This window comes from Caenorhabditis elegans, chromosome III (assembly GCF_000002985.6).
Source record: "Caenorhabditis elegans chromosome III".
Taxonomy (NCBI): Eukaryota; Metazoa; Nematoda; class Chromadorea; order Rhabditida; family Rhabditidae; genus Caenorhabditis; species Caenorhabditis elegans.
This window is the reverse complement of record NC_003281.10, coordinates 1,207,936-1,225,138: the sequence shown is the minus strand read 5'-3', so window position 1 is coordinate 1,225,138 and position 17,203 is coordinate 1,207,936. Positions and strand designations below refer to the sequence as shown.

The following is a 17,203-nucleotide window of genomic DNA, read 5'->3' as shown; positions in this document are numbered from 1 at the left end:
TAATATTTTTTGAAAATTGCGTTATTAATAGCCCATTAAACGCCTGCGCCTCTAAATCTCCGTCTCTCTTGGTGACAGATGTTCCTCAGTGCTGGCACCCGATATCTCGGTGAACAGCTTGTGCATACTTTGGCGCTTTTGAACTTTTTTCTGTGAAGTATGTATTTGTTAGGAGAATTTAGTACGTATTAGGTTTTGAGAAATTATTGATTTTTTTGTTAATTTTTTTTTTTTGAAATTTTTGAAAAAAAATTTTTGCTCTTTCAGAAAAACTAATGTATCTTCTAAACTAATAAAGATATCAAAAAAGTTTTAACTAATGTTTTGTAGCTCATTAATTTTTGCACATTTTTTCAATTAACAACTTTTTGTTAGCTCCGCCCACTTTAGAGCTAAGCGGCTTTGAAATTTGGGAGCCGTAATTTTTGGATTTTTAGGGTTTCTAGTAGAAATCTTGTGGAAAACAAACGTTCATTAGCTTATTTTGTAAAATTTTGTAAAAAATCAATAGCTGTTCTGCAAAAAAAATGAGAAAAGTCGTATTTTTGATTTAAAAAATTTTCGAAAAAAAATTTTTTTGGACATTTTTTTTGCTCAAAATTTTCAAATTGTTGTTTTTTTTTTGGAATTTTGATTATTTTTACCTGAATTAATTTTTAAAAAATTTAAAATAAAACTAAAAACAAGTTATTCCCCGCGAAATTCACAATTAGCCCAAAAGAAGTCTAAATTTAAGATTGAAAACTACAAAGGGGCGTGGCTTAATAGTGGGCGGGGCTAGCTCAAATTTTTTACCTATTAAAATATACAAAATTAAATGATCTACAAGATGTGGGTAACCAATTTTTTGTATCTTTTTAATTTCCAAAGTTACACCACTTTAAAGTTTGTCAGTGCTCTTCTTGGAATGCAACCTCTAAAACAGGTCTAGCTCAAAAATGGGCGGAGCTAACAAAAAATTATCAATTGACAAAGTGTGTAAAATTTAATTCTCTACAAGTTCACAATTGACAACTTTTTTCCATCACCCTTAGTTCCCAAGATATACAAATTTAAAGTTAAGAGGTCCCGCAAGACAGGTGCCCCCCTGCTCACCTTCTCTCTGCGTCTCTCACACTCTCTCTCTCTCTCCAACTTTTCTTCCTTTCGTTTCATCGTTGCACCATATCAAATTTCAGAAAGAGAAAAGAAAAAGAAGGGAAACACACAGGGGGTATGTATAGGCCGGGCGGCCCCTCCTTTTCTTCACTCACCTCTCGCCACCTGTATTTGTTTAGTGATAGGGGGATAGTGTGCCATGTGTGTCGGTATGACGTGGCAGTAAGAGACGGGAACTTTTATTTGTTTGATGATGAGTTGTTGTCAGCTTGAAAATTTGTGATATTTGGGCAAATTGTCCTTTAAAAAATTTGAAAAACGAAGAAAAATCGATTTTTCTCAAAAACCATCCGATTTTTCGAAAATCTTTTAACTGAAAATTTGTAGCCCTTAAAATTCTACACATTTCTTTATTTAAAAATTTTTTCCTATCTCTTCTCCCAACTGAGTTATGCGCCTTTGAAGTGCGGCAGGCAGAGTGAGTGTGGGAAGGGGGGAGATGCAGGCGGCGAGGCGGTCTGCGTCTCGCCCCCTCCCACACTCTCTCCCAGCGTACAACTTTAAACGCGTATAACTCCGCGGGGAGGAGAGATATCAAAAAGTTTTCAATTAGGAAAATACTCAGAATTTTAAGGGCTATATTTTTTGGGTAACAGTTTTCTAGTAAAACTACTGGGTTTTGGTATTTTCACAAAATTTCGTGAAAAATCCGTGAAAAACTGTAATTTTTCACTAAATTTTTCAATTGTTTCGGTTCAAAAGTGCACTTTTCAAAATGTTTTTCAAACTAGGAAAACCCGGCTCTTGCTCCACAAGAGAAGAGGGGTAGGGAGAAAATTATTCATCACCTGCACCACCGATTCTATTGTCTATTTTGGAGAGCGAGGGGGTTTTATGTATTCTTTTCACCATTTTCCCCATTTTGTACTTTTCTGCTGTTAGTTTGAACTTTTTCTATAGATTTTCATCTGAAATACCTTAAAAATTTCGAGTTTTTTCCCGGAAAGTAACAATAGTTTTTTATCTTAATTTTCAACGGTTCAAATTGAGAATTTTAAAATATTGTTAGCTAAAAGATTGTAGCTCTGGAAATTTTAAATATTCCCGTAGTTGAAAATTTTCTAATAACTCTTACCGCAAATGAGTTATGCGCCTTTAAAAATTGCGCCCCCCCCCCCCTATGAACTTTCTCGCCTGCGGCGCCACACTTTAAAGGCGCATAACTCCGCGGAGGATGAAGATATCAAAAAGTTTTCTACTAACAAATTGTAGCTCTAAAAAATTTAAACATTTTGGTAGTTAACATTTTGTCAATAACTCTTACCGCAAATGAGTTATGCGCCTTTAAAAATTGCGCCCTCCCCCTCCGCACACTCTCGCCTGCGGCGCCCACACTTTAAAAGCGCATAACTCCGCGGAGGATAGAGATATCAAAAAGATTTTTACTAACAATTTGTAGCTCTAGAAATTCTAAACATTTTGCTAGTTAACATTTTTTAAATAACTTTAACCACAATTGAGTTATGCGACTTTAAAAACCGCGTCTCTCTCCTTCCACACACTCTCGCCGGCGGTGCCCACACTTTAAAGGCGCATAACTCCGCGGGGGGTAGAGATGTCAAAAAGTTTTTAGCTAACAAAATGTGTTGAATTTCAAGGACTACAACTTTTTAGTTGACAATTTTCAATTTAAACTTGGGGTTGTTGAGATAGCACCGATTAAAAGTTAAGGTTAGCAAGTTAAGAAAAAGACGGCTGGAAGGGGGTGTGAGATGGGCGGTCAGTGTGTCCCATGTCATTTTTCGATAAGATAAGCAGAGCAGTTTGCCGTTCAACTACACCACATTAACGTCGTTTCTTTCTCTCGCCTTCTCTCCCACTTTATTACCTAAATTATTACAATTCAAACGCAGTTTTATAGTTTCTGGAGCCTCTGGATATTTTATATTATCGATTTTTTTTTTGCAGATGGACCCATCCATGTACCCGGGCGCATCTGCAACATACTTATCATATCCACAACAGAATGCTAGTCAAGACTACCTGGGAGCATACGCAGCACAGACAACTACAACGACAAGGAATACTGCAAATGGGTAGGGGTTTTTTGGATTTTTTGCATTCAAATTGTAGCCCTTGAAATTCTACACATTTTGTTAGTTGGAAAGTTTTTGATAGCTCTATTCCCCGCTGAGTTATACGGCGTCAAAGATTCAGAGTGAGTGAGTGTGCGGCGAGGGGAGACGCAGGAGGCGATGGCGTCTGCGTCTCCCCCCAGCGCACACTCTTTTCCTCTGCCGGGCGACACCCTAACTTTGAAGCCTCATAACTTTGCTAGGAATTGAGGTATCAAAAAGTTTCCAATTAACAAAATGTTCTGAATTTTCAGGGCTACAAGTTTTCAGTTGAAAAATTTTAGTGAAACTTTTAAAAAAAGTTAATTTTTCCAAATTTTTCAGCTCAACCTCATCGGACCACCTACTGGGCGACCCCAGTTCTTCCTGCTCACCACGAGAAACCTCACCAAGCACCACAAGCCTTGTGCTCACCATACGACTCCTCATGCAGGGCAAAGAAGTCGGTAGTATAATCGGCAAAAAAGGAGATCAAATCAAAAAGATTCGCGAAGAATCCGGCGCGAAAATCAACATCTCCGATGGCTCGTGCCCCGAGAGAATTGTGACGATTACGGGGACTCTTGGCGTTATCGGAAAGGCTTTTAATATGGTTTGCAATAAATTCGAAGAGGATATGCTGTTACTGCCGAATTCTGTACCAAAACCACCGATTACCATGAGGGTTATCGTGCCGGCGACACAGTGTGGAAGTTTGATCGGGAAGGGTGGGAGCAAGATTAAGGATATTCGGGAGGTAGGTAGAGCTTGGAATTTTACACATTTAATAGTAAAAATTGTTTTTTTAGCACTAGCGGTTCATGAGTTATGCGCCTTTAAAGATGGAGCGGTATCTCAGGCTCTCCTCTCGGCCTAGCTTTAAAGGCGCATAGCTCTGCGACGAGTAGAGCTATAGAAAAGTTGCTAACTTATAAAAAATGCAGAATTTTAAGAAGCACATTTTCACAATTAACACCTTTTTTGTAGCATTACCGGTTCATGAGTTATGCGCCTTTAAAGATGGGGCGAGCTCAAGTGAGGAACACATTTTCCCCCCCGGCATTGCTATAAAGGCGCATAACTCCGCGACGAGTAGACCTATCGAGAAGTTGTTAACTAACAAATTATGTATAAATTTAAGTTGTATAATTTACTAGTCAAAATATTTTTTGTAGCACTAGCGGTTCATGTGCTATGCGCCTTTAAAGATGGTGCGCTATCACATTGGGCAATACACTCCCTTGCATGACCTCGCTTTAAAGGCACATAACTCCGCGACGAGTGGAGCTTTTAAAAATTTGAAAACTAATAAAATGTGTAGGAATTCAAGCAGTACAATTTAATAGTTAAAAACTTTTTTGTTGCACTAGCGGTTCATGAGTTATGCGCCTTTAAAGATGAATCGGCATCGCAGGCTCTCCTCTCGGCCAAACTTTAAAGGCACATAACTCCACAACCGTTTGTGCTACAAAAAAGTTGTTAACTGGCAAAATGTCCTAAATTTCTTTTTTCGTCCTAAAATCTAAATTTCTCTTTTTTCCAGGCAACGGGCGCCTCGATCCAAGTGGCTTCAGAGATGCTACCCCACTCGACAGAACGTGCAGTGACCTTATCAGGCACCGCAGACGCAATCAACCTGTGTATGACACAAGTTTGTCAGATTCTTCTTGAGGTTTGTTGGGTGATGGTGCTGGGGGGGGGGGGGGGGGGATGATCAAATGTTTGTTTAATCGATAAAACCGCGAGAGAGTGCGGGACGTCGGAGAGACGCAGACATACTTAATGTGCACTAGTGATAATGAAGAGCGACGGAGCGTGATGATACGGTTTTGTATAATGTTTCTATCAAATATTGTTGCTTAGAAAGAAAAGGAATGATGGGGAAAATTGATCAGAAATTATAGGGAATTGACTTTTGAAACGGATTAACTCTACAACCGTTGGCCCTACAAAAACGTTTTTATTAGAAAAGTATAGCCCTTAAAATTCTAAACATTTTGTTAGTTGGAAATTTTTTGATATCTCTTTCCACAGCTGAGTTATGCGCGTTCGAAGCTGCGCGGCAAGACGTGTGTGGCGATAGTGTGTGCGGCCAGGGGAGACGCAGACACCATCGTCGTCTACGCCCTCTCTCTCCACCGGTCTCACTAGTCTGCCTTTCTTTAAAGGCGCATAACTCCACAGCCGTTAGAGCTACAAAAAAATTTTCAACTACAAAAATGTGTAGAATTTCAAGGGCTACAAGTCTTAAAATTCCAGGCTCCACCAAAAGGCTCCACAATCACATACCGCCCAAAACCAACGTTCAACCCATTGGCAATCGCCACGTCAGCGGCTACAATTGCCGCACAACAACAACAGGCACAGGCTCAACAGCAACTCGCCGCGGCAGCACTTATGGGTGGCGGACAGGTACAGTAACCAGGATGGAAAATTGGAAAAAAGACTGAAAAAAAAAGTTTCAGGGAGTCCAGGTACAGCAGCAACTGGTCACTAACGCACTGCTCCAACAACATCAATTTGCAGCCGTTCAACAAGAGGTGTGGATTTGGATTTTTAACAATATCTTGGAAAATAGGAAAGATAAACAAAATATTTAATTGTAGAGTTGTAGAGCTAAAAATTTAAAGCATTTCATCAGTTGAAAACTTTTTGATAGCTTTCTTCTCCGCGGAGATATATACGTTTAAAGTTGAGCGCCCGCCCGACAGAGAGAAATAGTGTGCGGCGGGGGGAGACGCAGTCACACCTGTCGTCTGCGTCTCCCCTCGCCGCACACTCTTTCGCCGCTCAGCTTCAAACGCGCATAACTCTGCTGGGAGAAGAGCTATCAAAAAATTTCCAACTAACAAAATGTTTAGAATTTTAAGGCCTACAAGATCACAGTTAATTTCTTTTTTGAAAGAGAAAGGGAAATGTGATAAATGAGTTTTTAAAAAATAAAAATAAACTGAGCCAAAAAAAGTAATCCAACGGCATGAAGTGTAATTTCCAACCTTCCCGCCCCCTTCTATCTGTTTTTTGCCCGTTTTCAACCCCACCGAAATTTTGCCTTTTTTACCCCCTCAAAACCCCCCGAAAAGTGCCCCCCCAAATGTTAGCACGAGAGACTCCCTTGGGTAGTTGTGTTTCAGCTAGCCGCCCGTGCCGCTCTCTTCAATCAACAGCTTATGATGCCCGGACAACAGCAGCAGGCTTCACAGGCTCAAGGTTTGTCGCATTTTTACTTGGTTTTCGCTGAAATTATCGATTTTTTCGCAGTTTTCCAGCTAAAAAATGTGTAATTTCTACCCAAAGCTATCATCTATCAATCTCTATAGTACTGTACATACACACACAAACCTACCGTAATCTTCTCATCCTCCACCTCCCTTTAAACTCTCTCTCTCTCTCTTCTTTTCTTTTTCATTTCCCTATCTTCTCCACTGCCGCCGCCGCTCTTACCTCCTCTACGCCTCAATCCCCGCCGGTGGACGTGCCGCCATAGCTCAGTCGGTTAGAGCGTGGGTCTAATAAGCCCAAGGTCGCAGGTTCGACCCCTGCTGGCGGCAAACCTTTTTTAGTTAGCTATATATATTTTGAGTTTTTGTCTTTTTCAAGTGTGTCGTTTTATTCAAAAACGAAATGTACTTTTTTCTTCTTGTCCGTTAACAAGTTTTAGGTGTTGTTACTGAAGAATTTTGCAAAAAAAATTATTGCATTTTTTAATTCCAAAATATCATAAAATCTAGAAAAGATACAGAAAAGTTTTAAACTACAAAAATATTCTCCGCAAAATTTTACACATTTTGCGATTGAAAATTATTCAGAAAGCTCACGTATCCGCAGAGTTATGCCCCTTTTAAGTTTGCAGGCGAGAGAGGTGAGACGCAGACACTCTCACTCTCTGCGTCTCCCCGCTGAGAGAGCGCGCCAAACTTCAAATGGCCGTAACTCTGCGAGGAATTGAGCTATCAGAAAAATTTCAAAAGCCAAAATGTTTAAAATTTTATACGCAACAATTTTGTAGTTGAAATTTTTTATAAAACTTAAGGGATTTTGAGATAAAATAAGAAAAATAAGTTTCTACAAATTTTTTTGCAGAAAAATCCAAATTTTTTAAGCCTTACGTTTCCAGAAGTATACTTGGGTCAACATGGGCTGATCTACACGGCAAATGGAGTCCAACTCGGCGGTCAGGACAACTCCAAGGCTATGGAAGCCGGTGCGGCAGCGGCTGCAGCTGCTCAGTGGCAGGGCTATGATATGGCTGCCATGCAACAGCAGCAGCAACAACAGCAACAATTATTGAATCAATATGCTCTTAATCAGAGGTAAAGCATTAATTTTTTGGTGAAAAAGAAATTGTGAAAAAATTGTCATTTGTCTTGTCTCTGTTCCATGTAAATTCTTACTTATAATTCAATTTTGTTTTAATTTTATTAAAAAATTCGAATTCTACTCTTCAAGACCTTTTAAACGACCCCCATCATGACCCGACTTTGAAATTTTTGGGTCCCGCCACGCTGGGTACTGTAGCTTTGGTTTCAGCTGTGACGGTTGGCTAGGTGACGGGAATAAGGGCATGTGGGGGGTCATTTTAAAGCTGGAATATCGAGAAACGTGAATTTAAATTTTGTATCGAGAAAAACTGAAAAACAAAAAAATTTCAAAATTTTATTTTTTTAAAAAGTTATTTTAGAAAAAAAAATTTCAAGTCAGTTTTTAACAAAAGTGTATATTAAATTCGAATTCTACTTTTCAAGACCTTTCAAATAACCCCCATCATGACCTGGTTCCGGCGACTTCGAAATTTTTGGGTCCCGCCACGCTGTGTACTGTAGCTTTGGTTTCAGCTGTGCCGATAGGCTACTTGACGGTAACATGGCCATGTGGGGTGTCATTTTGAAGCTAGAATTGTGAGAAATTCGAATTTCAAACTTGTTTTGAGAAATATTTCAAAATAAAAAAAATTTCAGAAATTAAATTTTCAAAAAGAAATGCCAACTTTTTGCATGCCGTTTTCGCTACTATTATGCAGTTTTCTATCAATTTTTCCTATGTCTCTAGCACCTCCAAACAAAATCCAAAAAAAACTCAACAAAACTAAAAAAAAAGTTCCCGTTTTTAGTATGCTAATCGGCGCCCCGTTCATGAAGGGCGGCCCCACACCGCCCGGGACCACTTCTGGAAAAGCCACGTCATCGGGAGCTTCTGCTCAAGGAGCCGCCACGTCATCGGCACGATTTCATCCATATTAAATAAAGATTTGTGGGGATTTTTAGGGTTAAAAAAAGAATTTTTTTTTTGAATTTTTTTTTTTCAAAAAATTTTTGTCCCAAAAATTTTCAAAAAAATTTTTTTTTTTTTCTAAAAATCCTCAAATTCTTTTTTCAAACGACTAATAAGATTCCCCAATGCTTTTTGTGATATTTTTCTCAATAAATACCCATCAAACCACTCCAATTTTCTGTCGGTTTCACCTTCTACCCCGCCTTTTTGAGTGATTTTTCTTAATTTTGTGCACTTCTCGCTGGTTTTTAAAGGTTTTAAATGCGAAATTTGAATTTTTCGTAAAATTTTGACCAAGAAATCGATAAAATCAGCAAAAATCGTCGATAACTTTGAAGAATTATTGATTTTGTTTTCCGTGATCGATTTTTCGCCATTTTTTCATCAAAAATCGATATTTTTACAGATAGGCGGCCCTGAGATCACTCTGTACCCCAAAAAAAATCCTCATTCATCTGTGAAGTTCTATATCCATCGAGCTTTATTGATTTTTCTCATCTACACTCGCGAATTTGTTTTTTTTTCAGTTAATTATTAAAATTTCTTTGTCTAATTGTGATTATCGACTCGACTCGACACCGTTTTGTATATTTTTAGGCCATTATTATTATTTAAATAGAGAGTTTATTCATATTTTTGGCTATTTCTTCAGGAAAACCTATAAATATATCAAAAACGAGACGTGCTATAAGAAAATGGTGAATTGGAAACTTGTAATGTTAAATCGCAAACGCCTAGTTACTCCTTAATTTTTCGGGCCTATAACATTTCCAAATAATCAACAGCAGAATTGATAAAATAGCTAATAAATATAAAATGTGGGGAATTGAAGGTGGAGTAGAGTCAAAAATATTTTTTTTCTTCAAATTAACAGAAAATATACCCAAATAACCGAATATAACTGTTAAAAAATTTTTAAAAAATTTCCAAATTTTTCACCGTTTGTCAATTATTTAAAATAGTTATTTTGAAAAAAAAAATAAATATTAAATTGCGGATTTTAGGCCAATTTTGACAAAAAATGTGACAATATTGTCACATTTTATGCAATATTGCCACATGTTTTGCTCATTTTTCAAAATTCCAGAAAATGAGCAAAAAATATGACAATATTGTCACATTTTTTGCTGAATTTTGCAGAACCTGAACCCCGAAACTTCCACACCCTTCTAGACGTTTCTCTATTTTCTCACCTTTTTATCGCAATTTTACTCGGAAGAAAACAAAATGCAAACCTATTTGAAAATAATCAATATACATAAATCACCAGCCAATTCCGAAATAGTTCGATAAGATGAGAATTGATTGTATTTGCAAAATAGTTTGATTTTTCTTAATGAGTCTGCCGATTTACAAAGACAATTAGAATGAAATACAACAAATTTTATTCACACAGGTTTTAATTTTAGTTCAGCTTGATTGCAAAAGAAAAATTATTTGTGTTGCTCCACTTCTCTAATTGGAGTAGTCGGGGTATTCTTCTAAATCGTCTAAATCGCCACTATTGTACATGTCTTTGTCAAAGTAGAACCGATCCTTCTCCTCCAGCCCCTTCACATACTCCATCTCCTCCAAATCGTTGGGGTCGTACCGATCCTTCTCATCCACCTCCTCCACCTCGTCGGGGTCGTACACGTTGTCGTCGTTATCACTCATGAGGAACTGGGAGCAATTGGAATGAGTAGCTTGAAGAAACTGGGTTATGTCTGTAATGCTTCCTTGACTCTTTTTATACGCCGTCTTAAAGGGGCGGGACTGGAAAAGAGTGAATTGATAAGATAGCAAACGTCCTGGACGGAAAATAAGAGTGAGGGAGAGGGGATTATTTTGCTTGATTTAGTACTGAAAGTGGCGTGTAGGCGCCTGCAATTTTGAAAAAGAGTCAAAAACAATTGCAATCATGCTGAACTAAAATTAAAACCTGTGTGAATGAAGGGCGGGACTGGAAAAGAGTGAATTGATAAGATAGCAAACGTCATTGGCCGGAAAATAAGAGTGAGGAAGAAACTTGGGAAAATTTCGAAATATTTCGGTTTTTCGTGTTCGAAAATTTTCGAAATTCGAAATACAAACGAACAAAGTAAAATATTATTTTATGTTATAAATAGGGATTCCATCTCGGCGCCGCTGCGGCGCCTTCGCCGGCCGATGAGGCGCCTCAAACAGCCTCACGCCGCCACAAACGCCGCAACGTATCCGCATGTACAGTGCGGCGCGGAACCCAGAATGTGTCGACCGCTTCCTAATAACCACTTTTTGAATCACGTTGCGCAAAATAGAATTGCAAAACTACGGTATGCAGCCGTAAATCCTCCCTACGCATACACCGGAGCTCACGCCAATATGCACAGCGCGGCGACCGGCGACGGCGAAGGCCGGCCGGCGTGAGGCTGGCGTGAGGCGCCGTCGCCGCACCGCTCTCACATGGAAGCCCTAGTTATAAACAAAGGACAAAATCGTCAAAAAAACCATATTTGAAGTGCGCGCCTATTTTGTTTTCATATTATCAACAGAGCGAACAAGCAAAACCCAGCTGAAAACAAACAATTTTTGTTTTCGATAGCTCGAAAGACAGATTAGTCGAAGAGAAAACCCCAGTTGATGTTCGTGTTTTGGCGTCAGCGGAGGTGGAACTACTTTTTGATTCTGGCAATGATAGGACACACATGACCCTAGTTTGTTCTGGCATGATAATCAGATCCGAGCAAAATTCCCGATATTGTCACAAATTGCGAATCGATATTTGACGGCTCCAGCCTCTTCCGCAGAAAGCGAGCGAGTTTTCTCTGGAGCTGGTCGAGTTTCTACAAAATTGAGACAAAACATGAATACCATATCATTGAGTCAGTCTGTTTTTTTTTTCTTTTTTTACTCTTCCATTTCAATTTATGAGGGAAGCCAGAATTTCGTGTTTCAAATAACTGCGGAAACCCGAACGTGTCGGGCGCGCTCCAATTTTTGGCTCTTACGTCGAATTTCAGCTTCACAAAAAAAAACCCAAAAATAATCAATACACAAAATTCATTCGAAAATCTTCGCAAAAAAATAAAAATAGTTCAAATATCGGGAATAAACGAAATCGGATGGTACAGAACGTGAACATTTGTCGACTTTTTGTCGACGGCTCCACGAATGAGCCCAATGTGCTCGAGTTGGCCGGCGGCGGCGAAAAACGCGCCTTTCGCTGATTTTCGGCTCATTTGTTGTACCTGCAAGTTTGGAGGTTTTTAGATGGTTTTTAGGTGTGTCTGCCTGGGTAGGTAGGCAGGTAGGCAGGCAGGTAGGCGGGTAGTGAAGCAGGTAGGTAGATAATGTAACTAGGCAGGCAGTCAGGTGAATTGGTAGGCAGTAGGGCAGGAGATCAGGAAGGTAGGCTAGTAAGCAAGTAGGTAGATAAGCGGTTAGTGAGGCAGATAAGTAGGTAGGTAGGTAGGCAGGCAAATAGGCAATTGGGCAGGCAGGTGGGCAGGCTTGTAGGTCTGTAGACAAGCAGGGAAATAAGCACGCAGAAATAAAGGGCCGATAGGCAGGTAGGCACTCAAATAGGTCAGTAGGTAAAAAGGCAGGTAGGTATATAGGTAGGTAGGCATGTAACTAGCCAGGTAGGCGGGTGAATTGGTAGGCAGTAGGGCAGGAAGTAGATAGGTAGGCAGGCCAATAGGTAGGTAGATACGTAGGTGATTGAAGAGGTGGGCAGGCTTGTAGGCAGGAAATTAGGTAGGTAGGTAGGCAGGCAACTAGGTTTGTGGGCAAATAAGCAGGCAGGCAAGTAAGTAGGCAGGTAGGCAGGCAGGCGCGTAGGCAGACATCAAAAACCGTACATTTCTGAGAAAAAGCTCCGCCCACTCGGCCATCGGTACGGATTTGAAGTTGCGATGCGTCAGCAGGCACCTCCACGCGACGGAAATTGGCATTTTTTCGAATTTTTTCGCGTTGAGCATCGCATTTTCGATATCGTACTCGTCGGACGCGTCCAGTGACGTCTTCGTGACGTCATCGATCCAGAAATTGGCGCCGATGACGTTACGCCACGTGGAGGGGTACGGTTGAAGGGTGGTCTCGAAGAGATTCTGTAAAAAGGTTTTAAAACCTATTTTTGAAGGGTGGCCGAACTTTTTCATCCTGGGAAAAGTTCGGCCACCGGATAAAATTACTGTTTTTCATCGATTTTCGTTGATTTTCCAAGGTGGCCGAACTTTTGCGAACTTGAAAAGTTAGGCCACCTGGGAAATTGCTTGTTTTTTCTTGAAAATTGGTGAAAATTTCAGTGTTTAATGAATTTTCATTGATGGCCGAACTTTTGCAAACTTGAAAAGTTCGGCCACCAGTTGGATTCGCTGGTGGCCTAGCTGCAAAAGCAAATGTTTAGAATTTCCACATGTGGCCTAACTTTTCGAAAGGTTCGGCTACCACTCGAATGCTTCTTTACAAAGTGGCCTAGGTTTTCTTGCTAGCAAAAGTTCGGCCACCATCTGATAAACTGGGTTTTACCGATTTTTCATCGGTGGCCGAATTTTGGAAACTTGAGAAAGTTAGGCCACCAACTCTAAAATTACTGGGTTTCACGTGTCTTTTGATGACCGAACATTTACAGGAAGAGGAAAAGTTAGGCCATGACCTAGAAACTTTTTCACAGATGGCCGAACTTTTCCACCTTGCAAAAGTTCGGCCACCGACTGAAAACAGCCGATTTTTCGCGTTTTTTTCACTGAAACCCTCAGTTTTCCATCATTTTTCACTGATGGCCGAACTTTTCCACCTTGCAAAAGTTCGGCCATCTACAAAAATAGCCAATTTTTCGCGTTTTCTCATTGAAAATTTCAATTTTTCATCACTTTCCACTGGTGGCCTAACTTTTTGTTCTTGAAAAAGTTCGGCCACCGACTGAAAACAGTAAATTTTTCCCATTTTTCACTGAAACCCTCAGTTTTCCATCATTTTTCACAGATGGCCGAACTTTTCCACCTTGCAAAAGTTCGGCCACCGACTGAAAACAGCCGATTTTTCGCGTTTTTTTTCACTGAAACCCTCAGTTTTCCATCATTTTTCACAGATGGCCGAACTTTTCCACCTTGCAAAAGTTCGGCCACCAACTAAAATCGCCGGTTTTTCATCGATTTTCATTGTTTTTTGACCAATTTTCCTCAGTTTTCGTACCATAACATGCGAAAAAATCGCACTTTTCGCACTTCTCAGTGGGTTCTGCTGCTTGGCCGTCATAGCCGATCGGCGCTGCTTCTGCATCTCCAGGAAGCTCATTTTTTGTGTCGTTGTTATCGATTTTTCCGGCGAAATTTCCGACTTTTCTGGGTTTTGCTCAGCGGAGATCAGATTTTCGCGTAGATTTTCCAATTTTTCACAGAATTTTGGGTCAATTGGAGTGATTTTTGCCAAAAATCGACGCAAAAATGAGTGCAAATTGGTGGAATTTCCGTCAAAAATCGCAGATTTTCGTTCTTGAAATATCGATTCGTGGCGAATTTTCGTCCAAAAATCGCCGCCATCCGACTGAATTTCCACGTGGCATCGCAGATTTTCAGCCAATTTTTCGTCGATTTCGGCCGGATTTTCACCAAATTCTTCGAGAAACACACGGAGCACACGGTCGTATTTTTGGAGCTCTGCGTCGTGAGCATCTTCTCGCCAGAGGGGATCCTCGAGATATTTCTGAAGAAGAGCCAATTGGATGGCACGAGAGAGTGCAGAAATCGAGTAGTCGCAGGCGAAAAATCGATTTTTTAGGTATTTCATGAAGGGTCCTGCAAGTAGAAAATTTGAGAAAAATCGATAAAAAATTGATTTTTTTTTTCTGGTGGCCGAACTTTTGCAACTTGTGAAAAGTTCGGCCACGTGTGAAAAATCGTTTAAATCGATAAATTCGGTGAAAAATCGATATTTTCAACAGGTGGCCGAACTTTTCATCACTTGCAAAACTTCGGCCATTAGCTAAAACATCAATTTTAATGATTTTCGGCGATTTTTCTTTTTTTTTTTTGCAGATTTTTCACAGGTGGCCGAACTTTTTCAGCTGATGAAAAGTTCGGCCACCTGTTAAAAACATCGATTTTTACTGATTTTGGCGATTTTTCATTGGTGGCCGAACTTTTGCAGAATGGGAAAAGTTCGGCCACCTGTTAAAATATCGATTTTTCAATAATTTTCATCGATTTTAATGCTTTGAGGCGATTTTTCACTAATTTTAGTCGATTTTAGTGCTTTGATTTTTCACTGGTGGCCGAATTTTTTCAGAATGTGAAAAGTTCGGCCACCCGCTGAAAATTCGGTTTTTCACTGATTTTTATCGATTTTAATACTTTTATGCGGTTTCTCACTGGTGGCCGAACTTTTCCAACTGATGAAAAGTTCGGCCACGTGCTGAAAACTCGATTTTGTACTAATTTTCATCGATTTAGACGATTTTTAACAGGTGGCCGAACTTTTGCAGGTGGTGAAAAGTTCGGCCACCAGTTAGAAATATTGATTTTTACTGATATTCATCGATTTTAATGCTTTTAGGCGATTTTTCCCTGGTGGCCGAACTTTTGCAACCTGTAAAAACCTCGGCCACCACTTTTTTTTGGGCGGGAAATTCAAATTTTCCACACATTGTTTACCTGAAAAAACGGCCGGAGCGCAGTCAAAATTGTTGAGCAGTGCCGGATCGTCTTCTTCAATATTTTTTGGCGGTGGGCGGGGCGGCAAGAAGTGGGCGTGGCAACCGGTAGCAATTATTTTTGAAAAAATGTCGTCGAGTTTGGTGAACTGGAAAAAAATTGGCGGTTTTTGGGAGATTTTTTCCGAAAATTTTTGAATTTTCAAGCGGTGGCCGAACTTTTCATCACCTGCAAAAGTTCGGCCACCTGTAAAAAATCTTCAAAATCGATAAATTCGGTAAGAAATCGAGTTTTTAGCAGGTGGCCGAACTTTTGCATTTCGTGAAAAGTTCGGCCACCTGCTAAGATTTTTTAAAAAATAAATTTTTATAGATTTTTAAAATAATTTTCATCGATTTGGACGATTTTTCACTGGTGGCCGAACTTTTGCAGTTGATAAAAAGTTAGGCCACCACTATTTTTTCAGCGGGAATTCAAAATTTTTGCAGTTTTTACACGAAAAAATCGAAAAATTTGAATTTTCCTTGATTTTCTCCAACTTTTCCGAGTTTATTCTTCAATTTTCAAGCGATGGCCTAACTTTTCTACACTGTGCAAAAGTTAGGCCATGGCCGAAAAGTAGTCGAAAATCACCCTAAAATGCGTCAAATCCATCAAATTTGCCGTCTCAAGTCCGCAATTTTGCGTAAAAAACGCTGGTGACGTCGAGACACACGTCATCAGTTTGATACGTGGAATTAGACGGCGACACGTGGAATTTGAGAAGAGAAGAGAGACGAGAGACGCAAAGAAATTGGGACGGAGAGATTCGAATTGACGAATTATGATGACGTGGCATGTTGTTGAGGACGTGTTCTGAAAAATTTGAAATTTTTTAAAAATATGGTGCGTTGCGGTCGCGTCGCGGTCTGGAAAATTTGAATTTTTTAAAAATTTCGATGCGTTGCGGTCGCGTCGCGGTTCGGAAATTTGCCTTTTTTTCGTTTAAAAATCGATAGTTTTTGGGAAAATTTGAATTTTCCTGAATTTTAGGTGCGTAGCAGTCGCGTCGCGGTTTGGAAATTTGGTGTTTTTCGTTAAAAAATCGATAATTTTCCGGAAATTTTGAATTTTAAATAAATTTGGATGCGTTGCGGTCGCGTCGCGGTTGACGGAAAATCGATTTTCTCGACTTTTTTTTTTTGAATTTCAGGTGCGTTGCGGTCTGGAAATTGGTGTTTTTTTCCGGAAAAATCGATTTTTCCTGGTTGTCGAGCAAGTTCAAAACCAAAAAAAAAATCGAAATTCGTCATGCGTTGCGGTCGCGGTCGCGGCTACCTTCTCCAAAATCCGATCAATAATCTCGTGAATCGCGTCGTTCTCCGTCACCAAGTGATCCCTGACTTCCAGATTTTCCGTGGATTTTTCCAGTAATTTCTGCCGAAAATCACCAATCAACCGGGAAATATCCGTAAAATTACACTGAACCAGAGCACATTTTAACGTCCCAATCGGCTCATTCGGCGAAAAAACCGAAATTCCCTTCGTTTTCGACGATTTTCCGGGTTTTTTAAGGATCCAAGTGGCGATTTCGTTGGTTGCCGTGTCGTAGATGCTCGCCGTGGTGTGAGCCATTTTTTCGTCGAATCTCGTGACGTCATCGACGAAATTTTTGAAAAATCTGGAAAAAAAACCGTTTTTAGTGAAAAATTACGTTTTTTTTCAGTTTACAGTTTACTTCAAATTCAAACTTAATAGTGTAAATTAACAATTTTCAGTTGAAATTTGTTTAAAAACCCACCTCCTCTCCTGTTCCATTGAGCAAAACTCAAAATCCTCGGGAAACTCGATTGCCTCGTTGATTTCCGCCTTTCCTAGCTTTAATTTCTTGTTTCCGCGGTGAAAAGTGATGCCGGGCGTCATTTTTTGACTGAAAATTGGCAAAAATTGATGGGAAATGGCTGAAAATCGACGAAAAACCCATTCAAATTCGAATTCCGCGCCCAGAAAAAACTGAAATTGTACAGTGGAGCGCGCTTGCATTATTGCATTTTTAGGTGAATTGTACCGATTTTACCGAAAAACAGAGGTTTTCCGTGTGAATTTTGGGTTTTTTCAGGTAAAATT

General features: G+C 39.8%; 3 protein-coding genes and 4 non-coding genes across 7 annotated transcripts; 3 read left to right on the top strand and 4 right to left on the bottom strand.

Moving 5' to 3' along the window:
* Positions 1–3,066: 3,066 nt before the first annotated feature.
* pes-4 (K Homology domain-containing protein) lies at positions 3,067–8,651 on the top strand (the record flags this gene model as incomplete). Its single annotated transcript, NM_064950.7, has 8 exons — positions 3,067–3,194; positions 3,558–3,969; positions 4,756–4,884; positions 5,472–5,624; positions 5,678–5,752; positions 6,347–6,422; positions 7,330–7,525; positions 8,323–8,651. 8 exons carry the CDS (start codon positions 3,067–3,069, stop codon positions 8,450–8,452), a joined length of 1,299 nt encoding a protein of 432 aa, NP_497351.3. The 3' UTR covers positions 8,453–8,651.
* Positions 4,022–4,163, top strand: Y119D3B.25. Its single transcript, NR_052074.1, has one exon. It is a non-coding gene; the product is annotated as an Unclassified non-coding RNA Y119D3B.25 (non-coding RNA).
* Y119D3B.23 lies at positions 4,569–4,710 on the bottom strand. The gene has a single exon (NR_052073.1). It is a non-coding gene; the product is annotated as an Unclassified non-coding RNA Y119D3B.23 (non-coding RNA).
* Positions 6,687–6,773, bottom strand: Y119D3B.24. Its single transcript, NR_052072.1, has one exon. It is a non-coding gene; the product is annotated as an Unclassified non-coding RNA Y119D3B.24 (non-coding RNA).
* On the top strand, positions 6,690–6,763 carry Y119D3B.t1. Its single transcript has one exon. It is a non-coding gene; the product is annotated as a tRNA-Ile (tRNA).
* Positions 8,652–9,938: 1,287 nt separating the features above from the next.
* On the bottom strand, positions 9,939–10,139 carry Y119D3B.21 (Protein KRI1 homolog; the record flags this gene model as incomplete). The annotated part of the gene is made up of 1 exon (NM_064949.6): positions 9,939–10,139. The coding sequence occupies one exon, from the start codon at positions 10,137–10,139 to the stop codon at positions 9,939–9,941; it is 201 nt and encodes a 66-aa protein (NP_497350.1).
* A 1,349-nt stretch (positions 10,140–11,488) lies between these two features.
* orc-3 (ORC_WH_C domain-containing protein) lies at positions 11,489–17,006 on the bottom strand. Its single transcript, NM_064948.7, has 7 exons — positions 16,878–17,006; positions 16,415–16,757; positions 15,731–15,952; positions 15,098–15,245; positions 13,641–14,242; positions 12,305–12,553; positions 11,489–11,692 (listed from the first exon to the last, which is right to left on the bottom strand). Exons 1-7 carry the CDS (start codon positions 16,997–16,999, stop codon positions 11,540–11,542), a joined length of 1,839 nt encoding a protein of 612 aa, NP_497349.2. The 5' UTR covers positions 17,000–17,006; the 3' UTR covers positions 11,489–11,539.
* Positions 17,007–17,203: the final 197 nt, after the last annotated feature.